Genomic DNA, 19,991 nt, shown 5'->3' on the forward strand with positions numbered 1-19,991 from the left:
AAAATATGCAAATTATCATAAAAAAATTAAATTCTGTACGTTACACATTGAGACTAAAATTCATTTAATTGAGTGCATATTTCTAGTTAGTTCTAACTTTTATATCCAATTAGAATATGATTAGGATGTTAAAAGATGTATAAGAGCTAACAAGATCTTATTACTTATATGACAGTAGACAGAAAAGTTGTCATAAAAAATTGGATGAATTAAAAATGTTGGCGTAATTCCCGATATCTTAATCCAACCGTAGTAGAAGCTAGACGCAATAAAACATTTCACCTTCCGCTTTCATGTCTCGCTGTGCCGATACCCTGCATATATCAAGCCCACTTGTGAGCCCACAATAGCTCCTTAATTGACAAATAGTGGAAATGATAAATACACGCGTTGGGAATTTTCCAAAAATACATCCTTTGATCGTCATTTGATTAACAGTAACGTAGCGCTGCACGCGAAATGTTATTAATTTTCTTTTTATTCATTCTACGGTCTAATAGAAACTGTATTTTAATATGATTTATTTTATTCTACTATTTAAAAAGCTTAGTGTATGATTCATATAACACTAAATGCAGTTTTCACATTCTTGGACGACTATTTTCAGAGATATACGCTGGTTGTGTACGTCGCTTCAATCACATTGAACGACTTGTAAAATGTTTTACAAATCGTGATGTACTAATAAATAGTAATTCAGTATTTATGGATGAATTAATTTAATATTTTACACTTTATGTTTTTTGCATTTGCAATTTCAAAATCATTTCTAATTTATATTACATTTAATATATCATACAGGATTTAATAAATGTAACATAAATAAAAGGTTATATAAAACTCATTTGCCAGGCAAAAGCTTTTACGTCTATTTCCTATCAACCTCTATCAATCATTATATGGGATTGCAACTGCGCACAAACCAGATTTCAAAGGTTGGGCAGCAGCATCCCTTGCGTACCATTGTACTACACTGCAATCGGGAACCCGCCTGCTAAGCGTGGCGATTATGGTATATCCCCCCCTAAATATCTTTTAGAGACTCCTTTGGTTTGAAGTTGGCGTTTATGGGCTGAATGGAACGAACGAATGCGACAGAATAGTAACTTCTAGCAGTACAAAGTCTTTAGGGACAGATAGTAAACAATTATTATATACGATTTTTTTACTTTATTACGATAAGGTTAGTTTTTTGTAGCTTTTGATTTTTGGATAAGGTATAATATACTTTAAACGTTAGCAATGTGCTATACATTTACATATAAAGCTTTTAAAAGGATCCAATCATCCTGTATATATATTTTACATTGGAAAATTTAAAATATTATTTGTGTGTACAACACAGTTTCGTCTTTATCGTAGGCGTCCGTTTATTTCAAGTTTTAATTCCCACAGGTGAAGGTACTTCCAAATACATATCGCGACTGGCATCTCTCATGAGAGACGAGTTAGGAAATGTTTTTAGTTTACTTTATCTCTTTACCCGAAACTTTTGGCCGTAGTCGGTGCAGACATAATGTCGCCTTCTAGTGAAACATTTGCCCGTATAATATTACAAAGATAATTATAAAACTCCATTCTCAGTAACTCGCGTATCGTGCTTGCCCCAGCCAAAGGGCATGTGAACGCGGCCGAACACCGCCGTCTCATAAAACAAGCTCGCTGTGAAATAAATCAAAGTATACTTCGTTATCAAATTATCAAGAGCACGTGAGACTGTTAATTTCCCCGTCGGTCAGTTTAAAGACATGTTCCTTGAACCGGCCGAGCTCCGAGATCCTATCGTCGTTGGTAATTGCATGCTAGAGACATTAGCTTCGGTGTGAGCTCCACGGATGGAAAAAAATAAAAGATCATCTATTACACTAATGTATTATTTTCTCCTTTTCGCAGTAATTCTTAATAATTAATCTAGTTTACCTGATTTGCTTGTTTCAGTTTCACTGGCGATGTTTTTCGTCACGTAACAGACTGACGGATTTTTATTTAATTTTAATTTATGGTTAATTTATTTTATTTATTAAAGATTGCCAACAAAATCACACTCAATTGAAAAGAAATAATTTCATTCGCTATTTAAATGAGAGACAAATACAGCGCGGTTCCAAAATAAAAATCAGATCATGTACTAAAACACCTAAATCCAATTTAAAAATTTCATTCCTATGCCTCAATAAACATGTATTATTTATCATTATCAGACTCTTATACATTGTCAATACGTTCTAAAACATTTTGTTTGAATGAAGATAAGGGAACAATGTAATTGTGGTATACTTTTTTTAATTATTGTCATTACAGTGTTGTTCCCTTGTGTTTGTAGGTATTTATGAGATATATGTACGCAGATTGGACACGATCTAGTTGCAGGAATGTAAATGGAAATTGAAAATTAAAAAAAAGCAGCGAGGGTCGCTTCACTGTGGGGTTGTCGAAATCGTAAATTTAAATTGTCCGTCTCTCAACATGCAAATTTTTCCGAGTATACCATTCAATTGCTGCGGAATTACTTATTCAATTACCGGAATATTTTTTATTCCGAATACATTTAAAAAAATACTCAAAGAAATTACTTGTAAGAGTAAATATTTATAATTAAATATTTTATATGTTAATGCAATTCAGGTAAACATATATATTTATATTACTTGAATACAAAATGTTTAGTTCATAAAAACAGTGGAAAGTTAGCATACAGATGAGTTTACATGGATTAATAGACTAAAATTAGACTAGCTATTTGATTTGTAAATTTAAAAGTTAGGTTGTTTTATTACATTGCATACGTAAGAATGTAATTTTTATGCCAGGTTCTTAAAATAGACAATTTTTAATACATGTATTTTAATAACATAAAAGTTTTGAAGAACAAAGAAGTTGGAACCTCGATATATGTATATTAGTTTTCTTTTTGTTATTTTTAACTTGAAATTAATTTGCTTTTCTATTGTTTGGACACTGAGTTTTGTCTATAAAATCGTTTTACAAATAAATCAATGAAAAGCTCTGCGTATTAAGTACGTAGAATTAAAGTATACAATGTGTTTTGAACACGAAGTGTATAGTGAAGCCGACGTCATTAACTTTTGCTAATGAAGCTTGAACTTTTGAGTTTTAAATAACCTACGGCAGCTCGAGGGGCGGGCTTTGCTCTCGGGTGCTGTTCTACATAGATTTTTTACTTCGGACATGAGTCTAACTAACCGCATCAAAACCGCACCGATATGACCTTGTGGAGAGGTATTTATTCCATTGAAAGCAATTATATCTAAATATTTCTTTAATTGAAATATCGAACGAACTTCTTTTCTCCGTAACGATGGAACTGAATTTCTAATATATTTATCAAAGTGTTTCCCCATAAAATAACCTGTAAACTTTTTTATTCTCTTCGCTACTTGTATAATTCTAGTAGCCGACTGATAAAGTGCGTCGTAAATTTTATAGTTTAAACCAGTAGAACGAGATCTAACGATAAGGCGAAGGTTTCGGTGACGTTCGTTCGTCGCGGAACAAATTAACGTCAGTGCAAAGTTATGTCGCTCGGCGGCGCGCGGTTGTCACTCATGCTCCATCAACTGCTGGGAAACGTCGAGGATATGACGCCGGGTCAGCCACATGTCGAACGGGACGTGACACTATTTCATATCCCCGTCTCACTTTTGAGGAACCGCTAGCTTCAGTCAGACAAAGACGGAATTTAAACTTACTAGCGCTTAAGAATGCGCCGCTAAGTTATCTCCGGCGAACGGGGGCATGTATCACAGACAGGTTGTCGCTAATAGGCGTTTTACTCGGAATATATGGCATTTTATGGCTTCATGTGTGTCATGGGCTGGAGACTTGTATAAGTCAGTATCGGCCGTCAGGTCGGCGGCGGTGGGATGGCTCCCGCGCCAATACAAACACTCCGGCGATCGATACCTCCCACGACTCAATTTAAAATATTTCGAATATAGATCGACTGAGCGCATTCACCTTTACTTTTCAGATTCGCCGAGTTTCCGATGAGGAGGCACCGTCCGGCATCCCGTGAACCAGCAGCGGGTTCGATCGCCGCCGTGTAGTGAATGGAATCCGAAGTGTTTGTGTGGTGACCGTATCGGTGATAGTGTCGGCCGCTGCGGCCGAGAACCTGCGACGGAAGATACGGAGGCGAGCAGCGCGGGCTGCGGGCCCGCGATGAGCGCCAACAACTGCGACAGCATGACCTACTTCTCCAACGCGTACATGCCAGACATGCGGAACGGAGGTGGACACGAGCACCAGCAAGCGCACGCGCACTACGGCGCCGTGCCGCAGCAGGGCCACGAGATGGACGCATGCGACCAGCAGCTGCGGCCAGCACAGCACCACTACCCCGCGCAGCCGGCGCCCGGCATGCCCTATCCCAGGTTCCCGCCCTACGACCGCCTGGGCTACTACCAGCAGATGGAGCAGAACGGCTACCGGCCGGATAGCCCGTCACAGATGGGGCACATGGGTCCTAAGACGGACGGCTATGGCCCGAACGGGCATCAGCCGCCTACGCCAGCGGTTTACACGTCTTGCAAATTGCAAGCGGCGGCAGCCACGGCAGGGGGCGTTCCGGGCAGTCCTCCGCTTGAGCAAGCGCAACAGATGCCGCACCACATGCACCCTCAGCAGCACATGGTGCAGCACGGCGTGCACCAGCAGCATCTCATGTACCCGGTGGACGACATGCAGCATCAAACGCAGATGCCGCCCATGCACCAGCAGTCCATGCACGCGCAGCAAGCGCCACCTCAGCAACCTCCACCTAACACTAACGCCTCGCTGCCCAGCCCCTTGTACCCCTGGATGCGGAGTCAGTTCGGTAAGTGCGATCATTTATTTTATATATATATATAGACATCCTGGGTAATCACTACTACCACCCAAAGTACATGGTAGCGCTGTTAAACTAATTAGTTCAAGAACTGTGCACCAGTTATTGAATTAATTGCGTTCGTGATAGTTTTTATAAACACTGAAAGAGACAGTGAGTTAAAACCATGGTACAAGGAAAAAATATTATAATAGTTTGAAATTGAAAAACTTCCGTATTAGTTTGCACAATCGTACAGGTAGTCAAAAGCGCAATACCGATTTGCAATACCTCTATCTTTGCGTGCGTATCGACGTAAAACAATAAGTGTACGAGACAATGGCCTTGCTTCTATTCGCAAATTATTTATGGACCGAACAAGCATTCAAAAGGAATTTCACTTTTCATAAAATTTACAACTCCCGACACAAAGGCGTTCACCTTCTGTTTTGCTGACGCCGCAGCGGAACAAAGCGCCCTCGAGTTGCGCTACCGTCGCCTACTGTTTTCGAATTTGTCTGACAATTAATTTATGGTCAAGTTACTTGATTTACTGCTTCTATTGTAATTGAAAGGTCATACAAACTTTGCTAGGGAAAGTTGTTGCCTCTTGTTTAGTTTAGTTACGTGCTGGTCTTGTACCATAGCCGTCTTGAATTATTTTCGTGCTTTAAAACGACGCAAAATGTTTAAGTTACAACGTGGGTGTCAGAAATCACAAAGAAAATTAAAACTGGTCATTTAATAAAAAAAAAATAAAAAAGTACCAAGTGAATCAATGAAATCAGTGTGATATATGTATAACTTTTAATATCCATAGATAAATATACTGAAGTGTCAGGTAGGTTATTTATCATAACAGTTACAATATTCTTTACTCCATTTTTTATTTTGATATAATCGCTAAATCGTTGTCAAATGCTATATTAAGTTTATACATTATCTTGGTACTTTATTAAATTTACGCGAATTTAACAAAACATGAGCTTTTTTTCAGAAACAATTCATAGATCTAGTTCATAGATATGACAACTCAGGCCAATGAGGCAAAATTGAATATTTCTCGCGCCGGATTGCGCGTGGGCCTCCGTTCATTAAAATATGTCACAGATAATGGTACACCACAGACGTAGATTGGTAACGTCACCATAAACATTGCCCTTCAAATGTGAACCAGTACTTTTTAAGATACGTCGAAGCTAAACAAAATTTAGAGATAAATCATACACAAGTTTATAAAGCACAAGAAGCGTAAGTCGAACAACTTTTATTATAAGTCTGTTTTAATCCTTTATATAACATCGCAACCCTTCTAGGGCAGTGGTAGCCCAACGGTAAAGACTGAGAGTTGCGATCATAGGCTGAGAGCGATTTCCGGGATGCAATTTTAAATAATTCACACTTTGTGCATTAAATATATAGGATTGTCACTGCTCACAAATAAGTTTCCAGAGGACGGGCAGAGGAGACCTCTGCATAATACTACACTGCGATTGCCAACCCTTCTGCCAAACTTGGCGATTATGGTATATCCTCCCATAGATATCTTTGGGGGAGGTCTATGCTTTGCAGTAGGCGTGTAGGAGCTGAAATGAACAAACGAACCCTATATCTTGTAGGTAGTTTGTGAAGTCTTGTCTGATCCTATACTATAATAATTTTAGATAATAGAGAAATGATTTTGTAGTTGGAGTACTATTTCATTTCTCTCATTTAAAACTTACCTTATATTTACGCACAGCAGGTTAATAATTAAATGAATGAACCATTATTAACGCGTCGTATTTCCAATCTTTTCTCTGTCTATGGCCATAGGGAGATGCCAGAATTTTAGGCCCGTAAAAAAGTCGCTTATTTAAAAGGTTTGAACAACATTGTTATAAAATGATAACAAAGATGGAGTTTTAAATATTTATTTATTTCGATAAAGTCGTGGAATATAATCAGTCTCAATAGTTTATCAATACAATGTCGTTTTTGCTAACTGTCCAGCGCTGTGTGGGCTGAGCAACCAATCTACGAACAACAATGTAAAGTCCAGGCGGCTCGATGAGCCCATGTCATAAACGTTATCTAGCCGGACCGATAAGACGCACCAATTTCGACTTAGTTCCAAGCGTTCAGAAGTTGGCCATGGAAGTCAATTAATTTTATACTCCCGAAGGATTCGATTAAGTTTGAATTAATATACTTCGCCAAATATTGAACTAAATTATATAACTAATAGGGTAGGGTGTTACCAAATATACATTAAGTACTAGTCTAGATTTAAACGATTTGCATATTTTTTTCATAAATCTCATTTAATTAATCTAATCTAACATGTAAATTACTAAACACTATCTTATTCTAAAACATAAGTACTAAACTTTTATGAATTTTGTCGTGGACATAGGCCTCACCTAAAGATTTCGAGTACGTTTGATTGTAATCACCCTCCAAGATCGTTCGATCACCTGCACATATTCTTCTTTCTACCTGGTTGACTTCATAAGCTTTGCTGCGAATCTGTGGTTTTTACTGTAAAATCTTAAGGTCCCAGTGGTCATCTGTTCTAGCCGCTTTTTAGCTCACTAACAATTTTCTGTAGATTGGATGTGGTCGATGACATTGACAAGTTTGTGTGATCCTTACATATGTACCCCTGATTTGCATCGGCAATCTGCAATAAAGTTATGCTTTTATATAATTACCAAATACTTAGAACAAAACAGTTGCGACACCTTAATCGGTAACCTAAAACAGTACAACTGCAAGCCCTAACAGTTTTAGAACAGGAGCCCTGTTTAACGCATGAAAAATGCACCCCACTTGAACTGCACAGTAGCACAAATGTCGCACTTAAGTGAACCGAATCATTAATCCCGCGTATCTTCCCAAGAGCGCTCCTTCATTAATTATCTTCAAATTTTGCCTGCCATTCCAAAAAAAAAAATCGACCAATAGGAACGTCTCAAATAGTTTGAGCCAGATGTGTCATTAATCATTGCTCTGCCTGTACATACGACGGTGACGTAACGACGACTGTTTGTCCATTTGTCCATTTAGGTGCACTTGTTATGAAATTTGTAAACATACATACATCCAATCAAGAAAATTAAATTATTAAGGTTAAAATTTATTTATTCTTTTCTTATAGTGATTAAAAAATTATAGTTTCGGGCGGTTATAAGTGTAAAACTTGAGTGTAAGGGGTGAATGTGTAGCTAATACATAAGCCAAAAGGTGAAACGGTTTTTACACATATTTCCAATCATCTATATAAATTAATTGCTATGATATAGATTTGTTGTATTACATTAATATAACTTTTCCGTTGGAAGCGATAGGTCAGCGACTTCTGGCAGTACTAAATCTGCAGGGATTTATTATTTCTGAAACCTCCGATTTTTGTGTACCATACATTAATTGACGGCCAATGAGCAATGTATTCACCACTCAATCAATCAGTATGTATATTTACAAGGGTTCGATATTGGGTAAATTATCAACAAAACACTAAATTATTCTGTGTCTTTATGAATTCTTTTAAAATTAATTTAGTCTATTATCCAATAGTATAGTAACCAATAGATCACACATGTTTTATATTTATATATAACTCATCATCATTATTTAAGCCGTAGGTCCACGACCACTGCTGGATATAGTTCTTTCCCAATGATTACTAATTGGATTAGTTGGAAGCGACCTTCATCCAATGTCTTCCAACTTAACAAGATTTTCTGTCTATAGATTACTCTAAAATTTATTATTTACAGAAGACAATCGGAATTAGAGTCACATGCTCTTGTTAAACTATTTTAAACAGTAGCAACGTGGTCGATATATAAAGCGGTCGGTATTTTTGCAACGTGTTACTAGTTTAATGCGAAGATTAAAACGCATGCTGAGAGACGTGATAGGTCGACGCGATACGCGGCCTGTGTGTGGTCTTTATCATTTAAACTGAAGCATGCCTGCTGATAACGCTATGTTTACGTGAACGTGATGCGGCCAGTATGCTATGAAGCTCGTCGCTTGCCCTTTCGCATACTCTTCCATATTGTATTATATCCTTGTTTATCGATATCATCATCATCATGACTTCAGCTGGCGTCCAGTGCTGGACGAACCTTCCATTAAATCAGTTTAGCAATTTTTACCAAAATATTTATTAAAGACAATTTTTATAGATACGTTAATTTCTTATTCGAACACTGTTTTAAAGCCTTCATTATCAACATCATCATCATTATTTCTGCCATAGGACTTCCATTATTGGATATAAGCCTTTTCTAGAGATTTGCAATTGGACCGGTTGGAAGCGGCCTGTGTCCAAAGTCTTCTGACAACCTTAATATATCGATATACGTTGAATTACAGATACGATATATAACACTACAGACTTTTTTAAAAGTCATTCAAATTGTTGTATAAAATAAAGCGTTAATAACGATATTTATAATAAGTTCAATGAACTTAATGTTGCTTATGGGTATTAGTTAAATATATCACTATTAATTCGGTTTCCTGGACGCATGTAAAAAGTCTAGTTAATTTTGTATTTCTCTCTGTTAGTTTGAAGAATACATATGTGTAATTATTATTATATCAGCCGTAGAGGCCTGAGTTTCTCAAGTACTGTAAGTAACAGTACCGAAAAATAAGACAGGTCGGGTGAGCATGTAAAGATAGGACGAAATGAAAGTTTAAAGTAAAACAAGAGTTGTAAACAAAATATGAAGATAATAATAAGATTCATGTCAAAAAATTATATTTGTTATAAAATTAAAATTTAACCGTGAAAAAATATAATAACGATTATAATATAAGGAAATAAATGTTAAGCCCTGTCCAAAACTAGATAAAGTGTACGAGAAAAAAATAAATAATAACAAAATCAGTCGCAGGACATTCACTACTGGACATAGATGTTCCCGTAGATTTTCGATAGGATCAGTTGAAAGCGTGCTTAATTTACCATCTTTGCACGACCTTAGCTATTTCCTTGTGGCTTGTCATCCTATGCTGAGCTTCACGGCTTGAAGTCCGTATATTTATGTATATAGCAGACATACATATGTGTATGGTCTATATAAATAAATATGGATCCCCAAATGTATTCCTAAGCGTAAAACTCGTGAACGGCTGGTATAATTTTGTTCATTTTCCTTTTCAAATTTTCTTTGAAACACGATTAAGGTTTATTCCAAGAAAATATAATTTGTATTTTTAAACCACAGAATAAATATAAACTACATTCCCTAACTGTCATACAGTGATAAAAATAATTGACGTATAGCATTACAATGAAAATATAATAATATTTTCATTATTATTAAAGTCTTGCGAAAACGAAATATAAATCTATTTTTTTATAAGTAATTGTTGTTTATTATTGAGATATTCGTATTAATAAATAAAGCGAATGCTCTTAAATACGTAACATATTTTTTTTTTTTTTCATGGGACCGCGACAGACCTAGCAATAATTTTTGATAGTACGACGTCTGTGTGAGCAGCAAGTATATATTCATCGCAATTACAGTCGTTTGACGCGATTCAATGACTCACAGAATACAAAGATAGAGTTACCTAGTCCGTGAGGCCGCGATAAGTTGCCAAGAATCGAGGTGGAAATGGAAATATAATGGAAATCCCCGTACCCCTCGTCCCCCCAAACACCCCTGTCGCCGCGTACAATGCCGAATAGACGACTTGTTACATTTCATTGTTCAGTTATCAGACTCGAGGCCTTTGTGAGCGCTCGATGATAGAATACGCGAATTTGTTTCGTTGCCTGCCACTGATTTCCTACGTTTGCCACTGAAAGATCCAATGGTCTTAAACCGGCGACGTATAATACAATTATTAATGGGTCATTGCTGAATTTCTGTGCGGCCGGAAAAGAGGCTTTGTAACAATCGGAATGGCGGGAAAATTCATGAAATAATTTTTCAACTATTGTGTTATTGCTTTCTGGGTTCAGTATTGTAAATTGCCTTATAAATATTACTAACACGCTTGAGTTAATACTTAAACTTAAAAACTTAAACTTTGGTCATCTTCCGGGTATTATGTACATATCGCATATACGAGGGTGAATCAAAAAGTTCTTAGAAGTGCACATATATGAAACCTTTTTGGATCAAGTTCGATATTCAAATTAAAGAGTGTCTATCACACTATATTTATGCAGACTGTCACTTGTTTTTGTCAGTTCGTTCGCATGTAATAAATTTTTTTGTGCAACGAGTTGCTAAAAAGTCAAAATTATGGATAAAAGAGAGTTACGTGCGGTGATAAAATATCTCAGTTTGAAAAAAATGTCTACGAAGGAAATTTTATTGGACATTCAGCAGACATTAGGGGGTGATGCTGTACCCTATTCTACGGTTGCGTACTGGGTGGCTGAATTTAAAAGAGGTAGATCAAGCTGTAAAGATGACCCGCGTTCTGGGCGGCCTTCAACCTCCGTTACAGAAGAAAATGTCAAAAAGGTTGAGAATCTGGTTTTAGAAGACAGAAGAATGACTATAAAACATATAGCTGAGATCCTAAAGATATCTTTTGGTAGCGTTCAATCCATTTTAATTGATTCACTGGGGTTCAAAAAAGTGTCTGCAAGATGGGTGCCACGAATGTTAACCGACGAAAACAAAAAGCAACGTTTGGAAATTTCCAAGCGTAATCTCGAAATGTTCCAGCGTGATTCGGATAATTTTTGCCGTCGTCTTGTCACCATGGATGAAACGTGGGACCACCATTTTGATCCTGAAACTAAAAGACAAAGCATGTCTTGGAAACGACCATCCTCTCCATCCATTAAGAAATTTCGAGTTGCTCCTACCGCTGGCAAAGTTATGGCCTCTGTGTTCTGGGATAGTGAAGGAATCTTTTTTATTGATTACATGCCAAAAGGCCAGACGATTACTGGACCCTATTATGCAAATTTAATCCCGAAAGTGCGTGAAGCGATTAAAGAAAAACGTCGTGGAAAACTGTCGTTGGGCGTGTTGTTCCTTCAAGATAACGCTCCTGCTCATCGATCGGAAGTTGCGCTCAACGCAATCCGCTGTGCTGGCTTCAATCTCCTTGACCACCCACCATATTCTCCGGACTTAGCCCCAAGTGATTTTCACTTATTTCCAAAATTAAAAGAGGAAATTCGTGGAACAAAATTTCACGATAATGACGCGGTTATAGCTGCCGTAGAGGACTTTTTCGAGAGTCAAGAAAATAATTTTTTTTCACAAGGAATAAGGAAGTTAGAAACGCGTTATTCTAAATGCATTGCATTGGAGGGAGATTATGTAGAAAAATAACATATTATTATTAAAATCTTTGCATTTTTTAATATTGATTCCAAGAATTTTTTGATTCACCCTCGTATAACGTCACATAAAGATAGTCTTTCATTCTCTGTATGACTTTTACGATTTAAAATAATATTTTTTTTAAGTTTAAACTATTGGATAAATTATTAGTTTATAAAGTTTACACTTGTTAAATAAATGTTACAAGAATAATTTTTATACATTTCTTAAAAATGTGTAAAATCTGCAAGAAAAATATTTTGTCTCTTGAAAAAATTTTAGTGAATTATAATAAATTTAAATTTGAACTTTCATCATTAATGTCCATACTGACAACTTCAAAATTACTCTTTTCGTCTTTTAATAATATTTTGTAGTCATTTTAAGTTGTCACTTATTTAGCACTAGATCGTCCAGGAAAGTCAATTTGATTGCTTTTTCATTCACTTATAAGAACAATTATATATATGGTACAAAGTTTCTTATATTGCTCTTGTTATTGATTTAAAAAATCTAATAAATTGGAATTGTAAATTATTGAAAGCATATTAAATATTATAATAATATATGCCTATTTCTTTACTCATTTGTTTAGTTATTTTTAACAACATAGTAATTTTGACTGCGTTTTACTAAGTTTTAGTCTTTCTAGAGTTAAACTCGTTTTTATACAACGAATCAAAAATATCTGTGTTATACAAATAATGTACACTTTTCTTTATCTCGTATTGAACTAGCGTGTGTATAAAAATAATTAATTCTAGTTTTCCAAATAAAATATGTGTGACCTTTCTACAAGCACCTTTAGCAGTTGATAAGGCACATTGTGGGGCTCCGTACAACATTTATTGATTGTCGATTGTAAATACACTATACACTGGCGATGATTTTTTCTTTGAATTGAGCCACCAAATCTTTTCAATGCATGTGGGGTATTTAATTATATATATACATATATATACTTAAACTTTTCCAAAAAAATTTTTTTGCAGATTAAATAGTTAAAGAATTAAACAATATACGTATGGTCACTGATACTATTATATATTTATTTTAAGAAATAGACGAGGATTATTTAAATAACGAAAAATTTTGTTTTTATTCGCTTTAGAGGAATAAGAAAATGTCAACTATTTTTGTTCATGTCTAAATACAAAATCAATACAAAGAATTTTCTTAACAGTAAATGCGATTATCTAAAAACGGGTAGATGTAATAAATTAATTTGTCGTTTACTTTCGGCCCCATTAAATTCCAAGCAAAGTCTCCCTCCGATAACTTCGAGCGTAGGAACTGTTTTCCTGAAGCGTATTTTTTTTTTGTTCCTTTTCTTTTATTTCGTTGCAACCAAAGCGGCCAGTTTCCCCAACTTCCCCTACAGTATTTACACGTGCCGTTATTTGCATAAAGATTTTTTTTAACCCCGGTATAGGGGTGCAGTGAGTGTAAAAATATATTTCTAATTCTGTACGCCACCAACTTTCCGGTGCGGCCCGGTAGTAAGCGGGACGTTGACGGATGGCGTTTTTGCTTCTGAGATATTATTTTTAAGCCGGTCTCTTTGAACATGCGGCGAAACGTTCCTTAGACGAAATACTTTACTTCTACCCGTGTGTAACAATGCTATATTAAAGAATAAACAGTTATAAATAATTTGCATGTCCCATAATAACTGCGGTTCCATTCACACAAACTTTTTGACGTTTTTTAGTTTCCTAACTCCATTATTTGTGTCTCTATTAAATATAAATAATAATAGGCATCATTAAGATACAGCAAAAAATATTATGGTCTTTTAATCTTCTCTTTAATATTATTATATAACAAACAACTTACTTAAAAAGAGAATCGAAAAGGTTTCATTGTTGAACGGTGTTTTTTACCGAATACCAAATAACTTGCGTAGTTAAAATACGTCGTAGCATTTTTAATACACGTGATATTATTTTTAAATACAAATAAATCTCCATGTAATTTGTTGTAATTTTGTTTATTTTATTTTCTATATCTTAAGCTTAAGACAAATGTTGACGCTAAAGGAGTCATTAACTTATAAATACTAATTAATTTTAGTTACTTCATTTTCAACAATATTTAACGTAAATAAAACATTCCTTTTTCGTTGATTTATGTATTAAACTAAATGTTTAATTTTTATTGCTTCAGATGCATATTGACGTCAACGTTGTGTCTACTTAATATTATGTGTATTCGGCAGATGGCGCTATTTTAAAATATTGTAATTTATTTTAGATCTTTTTGAAGGATTTTTCATGACGTAATTAAATATTTAAAAGTACATGTTTATTATATTATTATACATGAAGATATATGTATCCATGTATATCGTCGTCAAAACATTTCCGTATTTAATATTTCCTATATATTTTATACTTCTCCGATTAAATTGTTTATATGTTTTCTGCTCTGATTTTATTAACTTGCTATTTATATTTCATATACAATATATTTTTTCCCTCCGAGAATTAGCTCGTTGTATGATTACAATTTGTTTAAGCATTTTAACTACTATATTCTCGACGGTTATGGAGATAATACTTTTAGACCTAATTTTCATCTCGTCACTTTTAAATCATGGTTCCACACATCGTACTGAATTAACAAGATTGTTTATGCTGTAAGTCAAAATTGAGTGCGTCCGTAAACAGATTCAGAGAAATTATGTGTTCTGGCTAGGATTTCGCGGCAAGGGGACATAATATGTATAGTCTGTACCTGTCCTTGAATGCAATCTTTTATCATATTTCGTTGTTAATTATGCTAACTTTGCATCGCTGTAAGAAAACTAGAATAATGAAACTAAGACTTCATACCGATAACTGTATGATTTTTTGAACAACCTGGTGCTATGTGTAGATGTGATCTACTTTATAAAAAGTCTTTACGAAATCAGGACAGCGGAAGTCATTCAAACTTCCGAAAATATAGTTCGGAAATAAGTAACCATTTGCCAGATTTATTATCAAGATTTATTTGAGCTAATAAGGATCGACAAACATTCGCTATATATCATAAAACATATTATTACGACTTTTTTAATTCTTCAATCTATAATTTAGCAAACAGGAAATTAGATTTCCGTTCTCTCGCATAGCCAGTTACTTAATAGGATTACCAAAAAACTCCAAAAAGCAAAAAAATTGGGGCTGGTGAAAAAAATACATTATATCCATCTTGTAATTATTTACACCCACATAGAGCCGCACCAATCCAATTTATTTATGTCTGTCGACGCACACATGCCTAAGAGATGAGAAACTCACTATAACGTCATGGTAACTTGAATAAAAAAGATTCTTGTTTGTACGTTTACTAGTGTGGTCAAATACCTTGCCAGATATAATTCTTTTACTACATTATCGGTTATTTTGGTTTCGTAACTCGATGTTAAAATACGTAAATAAAAATGTGAACAGTAACATATTAACTATAATAAGCATATTTTTAACTATTTATGAAACTCTCAATGTAAATTAAGAAAATATACTTTATTACTCACATTAATTATTGATAAATTGGACTATGATTATATATATAGTCTGCGGAATATTGTCTAAAGTATAAGTTTAAACGGCAAATTTATTTTTTAAATACATGACATAGATCATATTGAAAATAAAACAAAATATTTTCGTTCCATTTAATAAAATATCGAACTTTATTATTATTGTTTAATTGGTACATATAAAGACAACACCTGGCAATACTGTCTGTTATATTTGTCTCTGTCAAACTGGTATTTGTGTCTCATTCTCGCCCGTGGCAAGGAAAGTATGCCCGACATTAATTACAGTTTGAGAGAGCACGCCAATCAAACTTTGACCGCCGCTTAGCCATTGGAGCCGAACTTATTATGTGGTATTAAAATTCCATTTTCATACATCAACCGTACTATAATTGAAATGGAAACCTAATGGTATTAAATGTTTACCGGTAATTAGATAAATAACGACAATCTTGATACAAAACATTGCTGTATTAATAACGAATAAATGAACAATTTTGACAAAATTACACCAATTTTACAATTAAACTCGATCAACATATTAAAACTTATTAATGATATTAAAAAGTATCGTATCATTAGTTGAGTACCGAAACGGTCGGATCACATGAAGCGTGCACATGTGCGGGCACTGGTAGCACATAAATCATAAACATATCTTTATATCCACGTGTAGTTATGTAGGCAGAGCAATGTCGATACGGGGAAAAAAACTCGGTTTCCTGCCCGGGCATCACACATGACCGGGCTGTCTATCTGCCAGACCCGTGTCAAATATTCTCTGGAGCGAAGACCGCCCCGCCCGCCGCGTCAGGGGAGACCCCTGGGGCAGGCTTTCCCGCGGCGAAGCTCATCTTGGGCCCTAATGCGATCCGCGCCCCGTATTACATTCGAATGAATTTTTACGTGTCTATAACTGTACTCCCAGATTGAATGTATTATTTATTATTCGAAACAATATTGGCAAGTCTCGGATTCGTTCATTAAGATTTCCTACGCCAAAGGAACGGTGAATGATTGCTTGCGCCGTCCACCTTTCATAACTTTTCACTTCGTGATCCAAGTCAATTACTCACGTTCTATCGCCTTCTCAAAAATTCGTTTGTGTTTTTCTCGCAAATTATTGTAATGGCTCAAAGTAGGTAACGAGGCATGTGTGGGCAGGGGTCGTTAAATATAATTCTTGTATAATGTTCGGGAAATTCTTTTACATTACGTTTTAATTACCGTAATGGAGGGAAAATTTGATACGATTTTAATCGTATTAAATTCCGCAATAGGTGGTCGGTGGCTTGAGTGGGTAGGTAGGGAAGGATTGCGCACCAGAGGTCGGGACGGGATGCCGCGTCGACAGGCGGAGCCGGGTGCGGAACAAAGCTTCAGCCTAACAAAGACGTCACCGGCCATGGCGGCGACGCGGAGTTATGGCACCCATTGTGCGCAACAATACCCAACAAACGAGTTTGTATAAGCTATTAGGTGCGCGCATTAATATATATTTTTTGTTAGCCTGAAAATTTAGCATTCCATTACGAGGGAGAGAAATGAAACGCCTGCCGCATGAATTATATTAAAATATATTTGAATATTTCATTTGACACCTTTTTTTTGGCGCGGTTGGAATTTCGTTCAATCCCCGAGCCGGCTCTCGTAATTTTTCGCGTACGTTAGCGAAATTTTCGGTGAATAACATTCCATTTGGGATGCGAAACACGGCGGAATCAGCGTCGACACAACACTGACTGATGGCCCCGCGCTCGCGATATAAATTCTTATTGAGGTCCGGCCAAATGTTTGTCGTGTTTTATTACGATTTCTGACATTTCCCTATGTTTGCTCTCACATGTTGGTTTTTTAAATGTTATATCAAACATTACCCGTAATATAATAAACTTCCCTTTTTATGTATTATTGTTATGAGGTATTATTGTAAAATCGTTAATCACAACTCTTATTATGTTTAAACTATTATTTAAATCGATTAAAATGTTATACGTCTTTTTTTGTCTAACCACTGTTTTTATTTTTGCTTTGACTATCCAAAAAACATAGATATAATAATTATTATGTAATACCTATAGAGTACCATATACGTTTCATATATATATTACGAAGAAGGTCATTACGTCCATACATAGCAATGTTTCGATATAGATACGCCAGGGCAACGCCCAGCGCCCATGATTAATGGATTCCAGCGCTTGAAGATCCGCCATGCTTTTTCATTTCAACTTTACACTTAGATTGGTACACTGACTTTCTTTATTTCTAACATACAAGATTTGTTTTTTTTTTAATAATTTGTGGATACGGCAACGTCATTTGCATGATGATCATGATCTTTGTTAAAAAAAAGTTTAGCAAGATTTTAAATATTTCTTCTCCTTTGCCATCTTCTTCCTAAAACGGTAAGCCACATTAATAGCCGTGGATTTCAATTAACAGTCATGTATTTGACTTATGAGATGTGTATGATCTTCTTTATGCTCTACCCATAAACTTTTTTAACTTCAATGAAATCCTTGTAAATATTCCAGACGTAAATTTTACAATAGCGTACAATCTTGTCTTAATATTATACAGGATGATTAGTTATAGGTGTAGAAGCTTCAATGGGGTGAATGCATCGTTCATTCAACATAAACCTTTATAGCTTCAAAACCTAATTCTTATCATTCTGTTTAAAGTCATCACTCTGAAATATGTTATATTTATTCTTTTTATATGAACGCTACAGGACTCTTCTGCCAATGCAAAGTCTGCGGGGACAGATAGTAAACGATTATTTATTTTAACATATTATAATCAATATTTTGAAAGCGCTTTATTTTTTTTTCATTAAGTATTTACGCTACTTATTATTATCATACATTAACAGCATTATGTATACATAAACTTTTTAAACCTTTTGGTTAGATAAATAAATATAGTAATTTTATAATGCTTTTGCCATAGTTACGTTATACTTTAAACTCCTGTGCATTTTGTCTTATATGCACGATAGACAATTATCTAAACAACTAGGTACATATTTGATTGGTATTTAAAAATTGCGGATAAATCTATTGCTGATTTATCTTGATGAATCTTGCAATCATTTACCGATTTTATAAAAAATAGATCAAAAAACCGGTTACGAAAACACTAATATATATTCTATTCGTTTAGTCATATTAATTGCGTCATATCCGTTAACAGTTAATTAAATGTTTGGAGGTCAAACGAATCTAACTAAATCATACTGACCTTTACAGTTTAAAACTTCTTAATTCTTACTTATGAAAGGAATTAGAATATCACGTACGATTAATCTTTTTCCACAATAACAACGTGGGACCTTTTTTTAATTAAAATTAATTGTTTTGATAAGTGAAGCGACGCAACGTGGGTATTCGTCTATATTTTTATAAGACATACCCATGAGACATCTTACTATAGCTGCTAGCAACAGAGAATTGTTTTTTGTCTTAGAGAGATCAGTATCCAGATGTTTTATTTTTGATTTACAACTAAGAGTATCACAATGTCATAAAAAAGCTATATTTATTTATGATCTTTAATTCAACGGTAGGACATAGCATAGACCAACTCCATACATTATCAATAGAACTGATTAAAAGCGGCCTGAATCTAAGCGTGTTTGTCGTCTTTTGATGACCTAAACAAGAATGTCTGACCTTCTTGTAGGCGGGCGTCTTACGCTGCATTTGCTGGTCCGTGAGACTTACTTCAAAATCTTACTTGGCCTGTGTACACTTAAAATTACCTTCTACTTTCGATTATCTGCGGATCTCCATTCCTTATTTGATCTTACGATAGTAAAAATATGTTTTTAAATATAATGTTGTTTGGTGAAATAATTAGAAACTGCTCTTATATTTAAAATAACTATGTTTAGAATGTCATAGCTTCGTAACTGGTAATTGGAGGATAGACGACGAACATGTAGAAATCTTTAAAACTTGAAACGGTCAAAATTTAATGCTCAGTGGTAATTATGTTTGCATCTTTGGTTTGCTTGATCATACAGAGAATAAATTAATAATAGGCCACACATATCACAAAATGTGCTGTTGGAAAAATTGTAACGAAGCGCGAATATTGCTTCATCTGGCTCGACAGTATAATGACGTCAGCTATAAAGTGTAAAGCAATCAGGTCATACGAATCCATTCATCTTTTTTCGTAATTGTTGCATCAATTAAACTTATTAACAATTTGGCCTTTGGTACGGGATCTCCTCGGAACCGGCAATTTTATTTACGACGTGTAAGCGTTTAAGAGAAATTGCATTAATCTGAATACCCGTTTGATACCGCGTACGATGTTGCAATGCTCT

At 35.1% G+C, this 19,991-nt stretch overlaps 1 protein-coding gene across 10 annotated transcripts in view; it reads left to right on the forward strand.

Moving 5' to 3' along the window:
* Antp (Antennapedia) overlaps nt 1-19,991 on the forward strand; it is a 221,922-nt gene that overhangs the window by 190,998 nt on the left and 10,933 nt on the right. For all 10 annotated transcript variants that reach the window (XM_068765760.1, XM_068765777.1, XM_068765751.1 and 7 more), the window contains one exon: nt 3,992-4,837. In XM_068765760.1, coding sequence (XP_068621861.1) covers nt 4,183-4,837 — 655 coding nt within the window. In that variant the 5' untranslated portion in view covers nt 3,992-4,182. The remainder of the gene's footprint in view (nt 1-3,991; nt 4,838-19,991) is intronic.

The sequence above is a fragment of the Battus philenor genome, unplaced genomic scaffold, assembly GCF_028537555.1.
Source record: "Battus philenor isolate CCGP_79_NKW_IND1 unplaced genomic scaffold, ilBatPhil1.0.hap1 SCAF_10, whole genome shotgun sequence".
Taxonomy (NCBI): Eukaryota; Metazoa; Arthropoda; class Insecta; order Lepidoptera; family Papilionidae; genus Battus; species Battus philenor.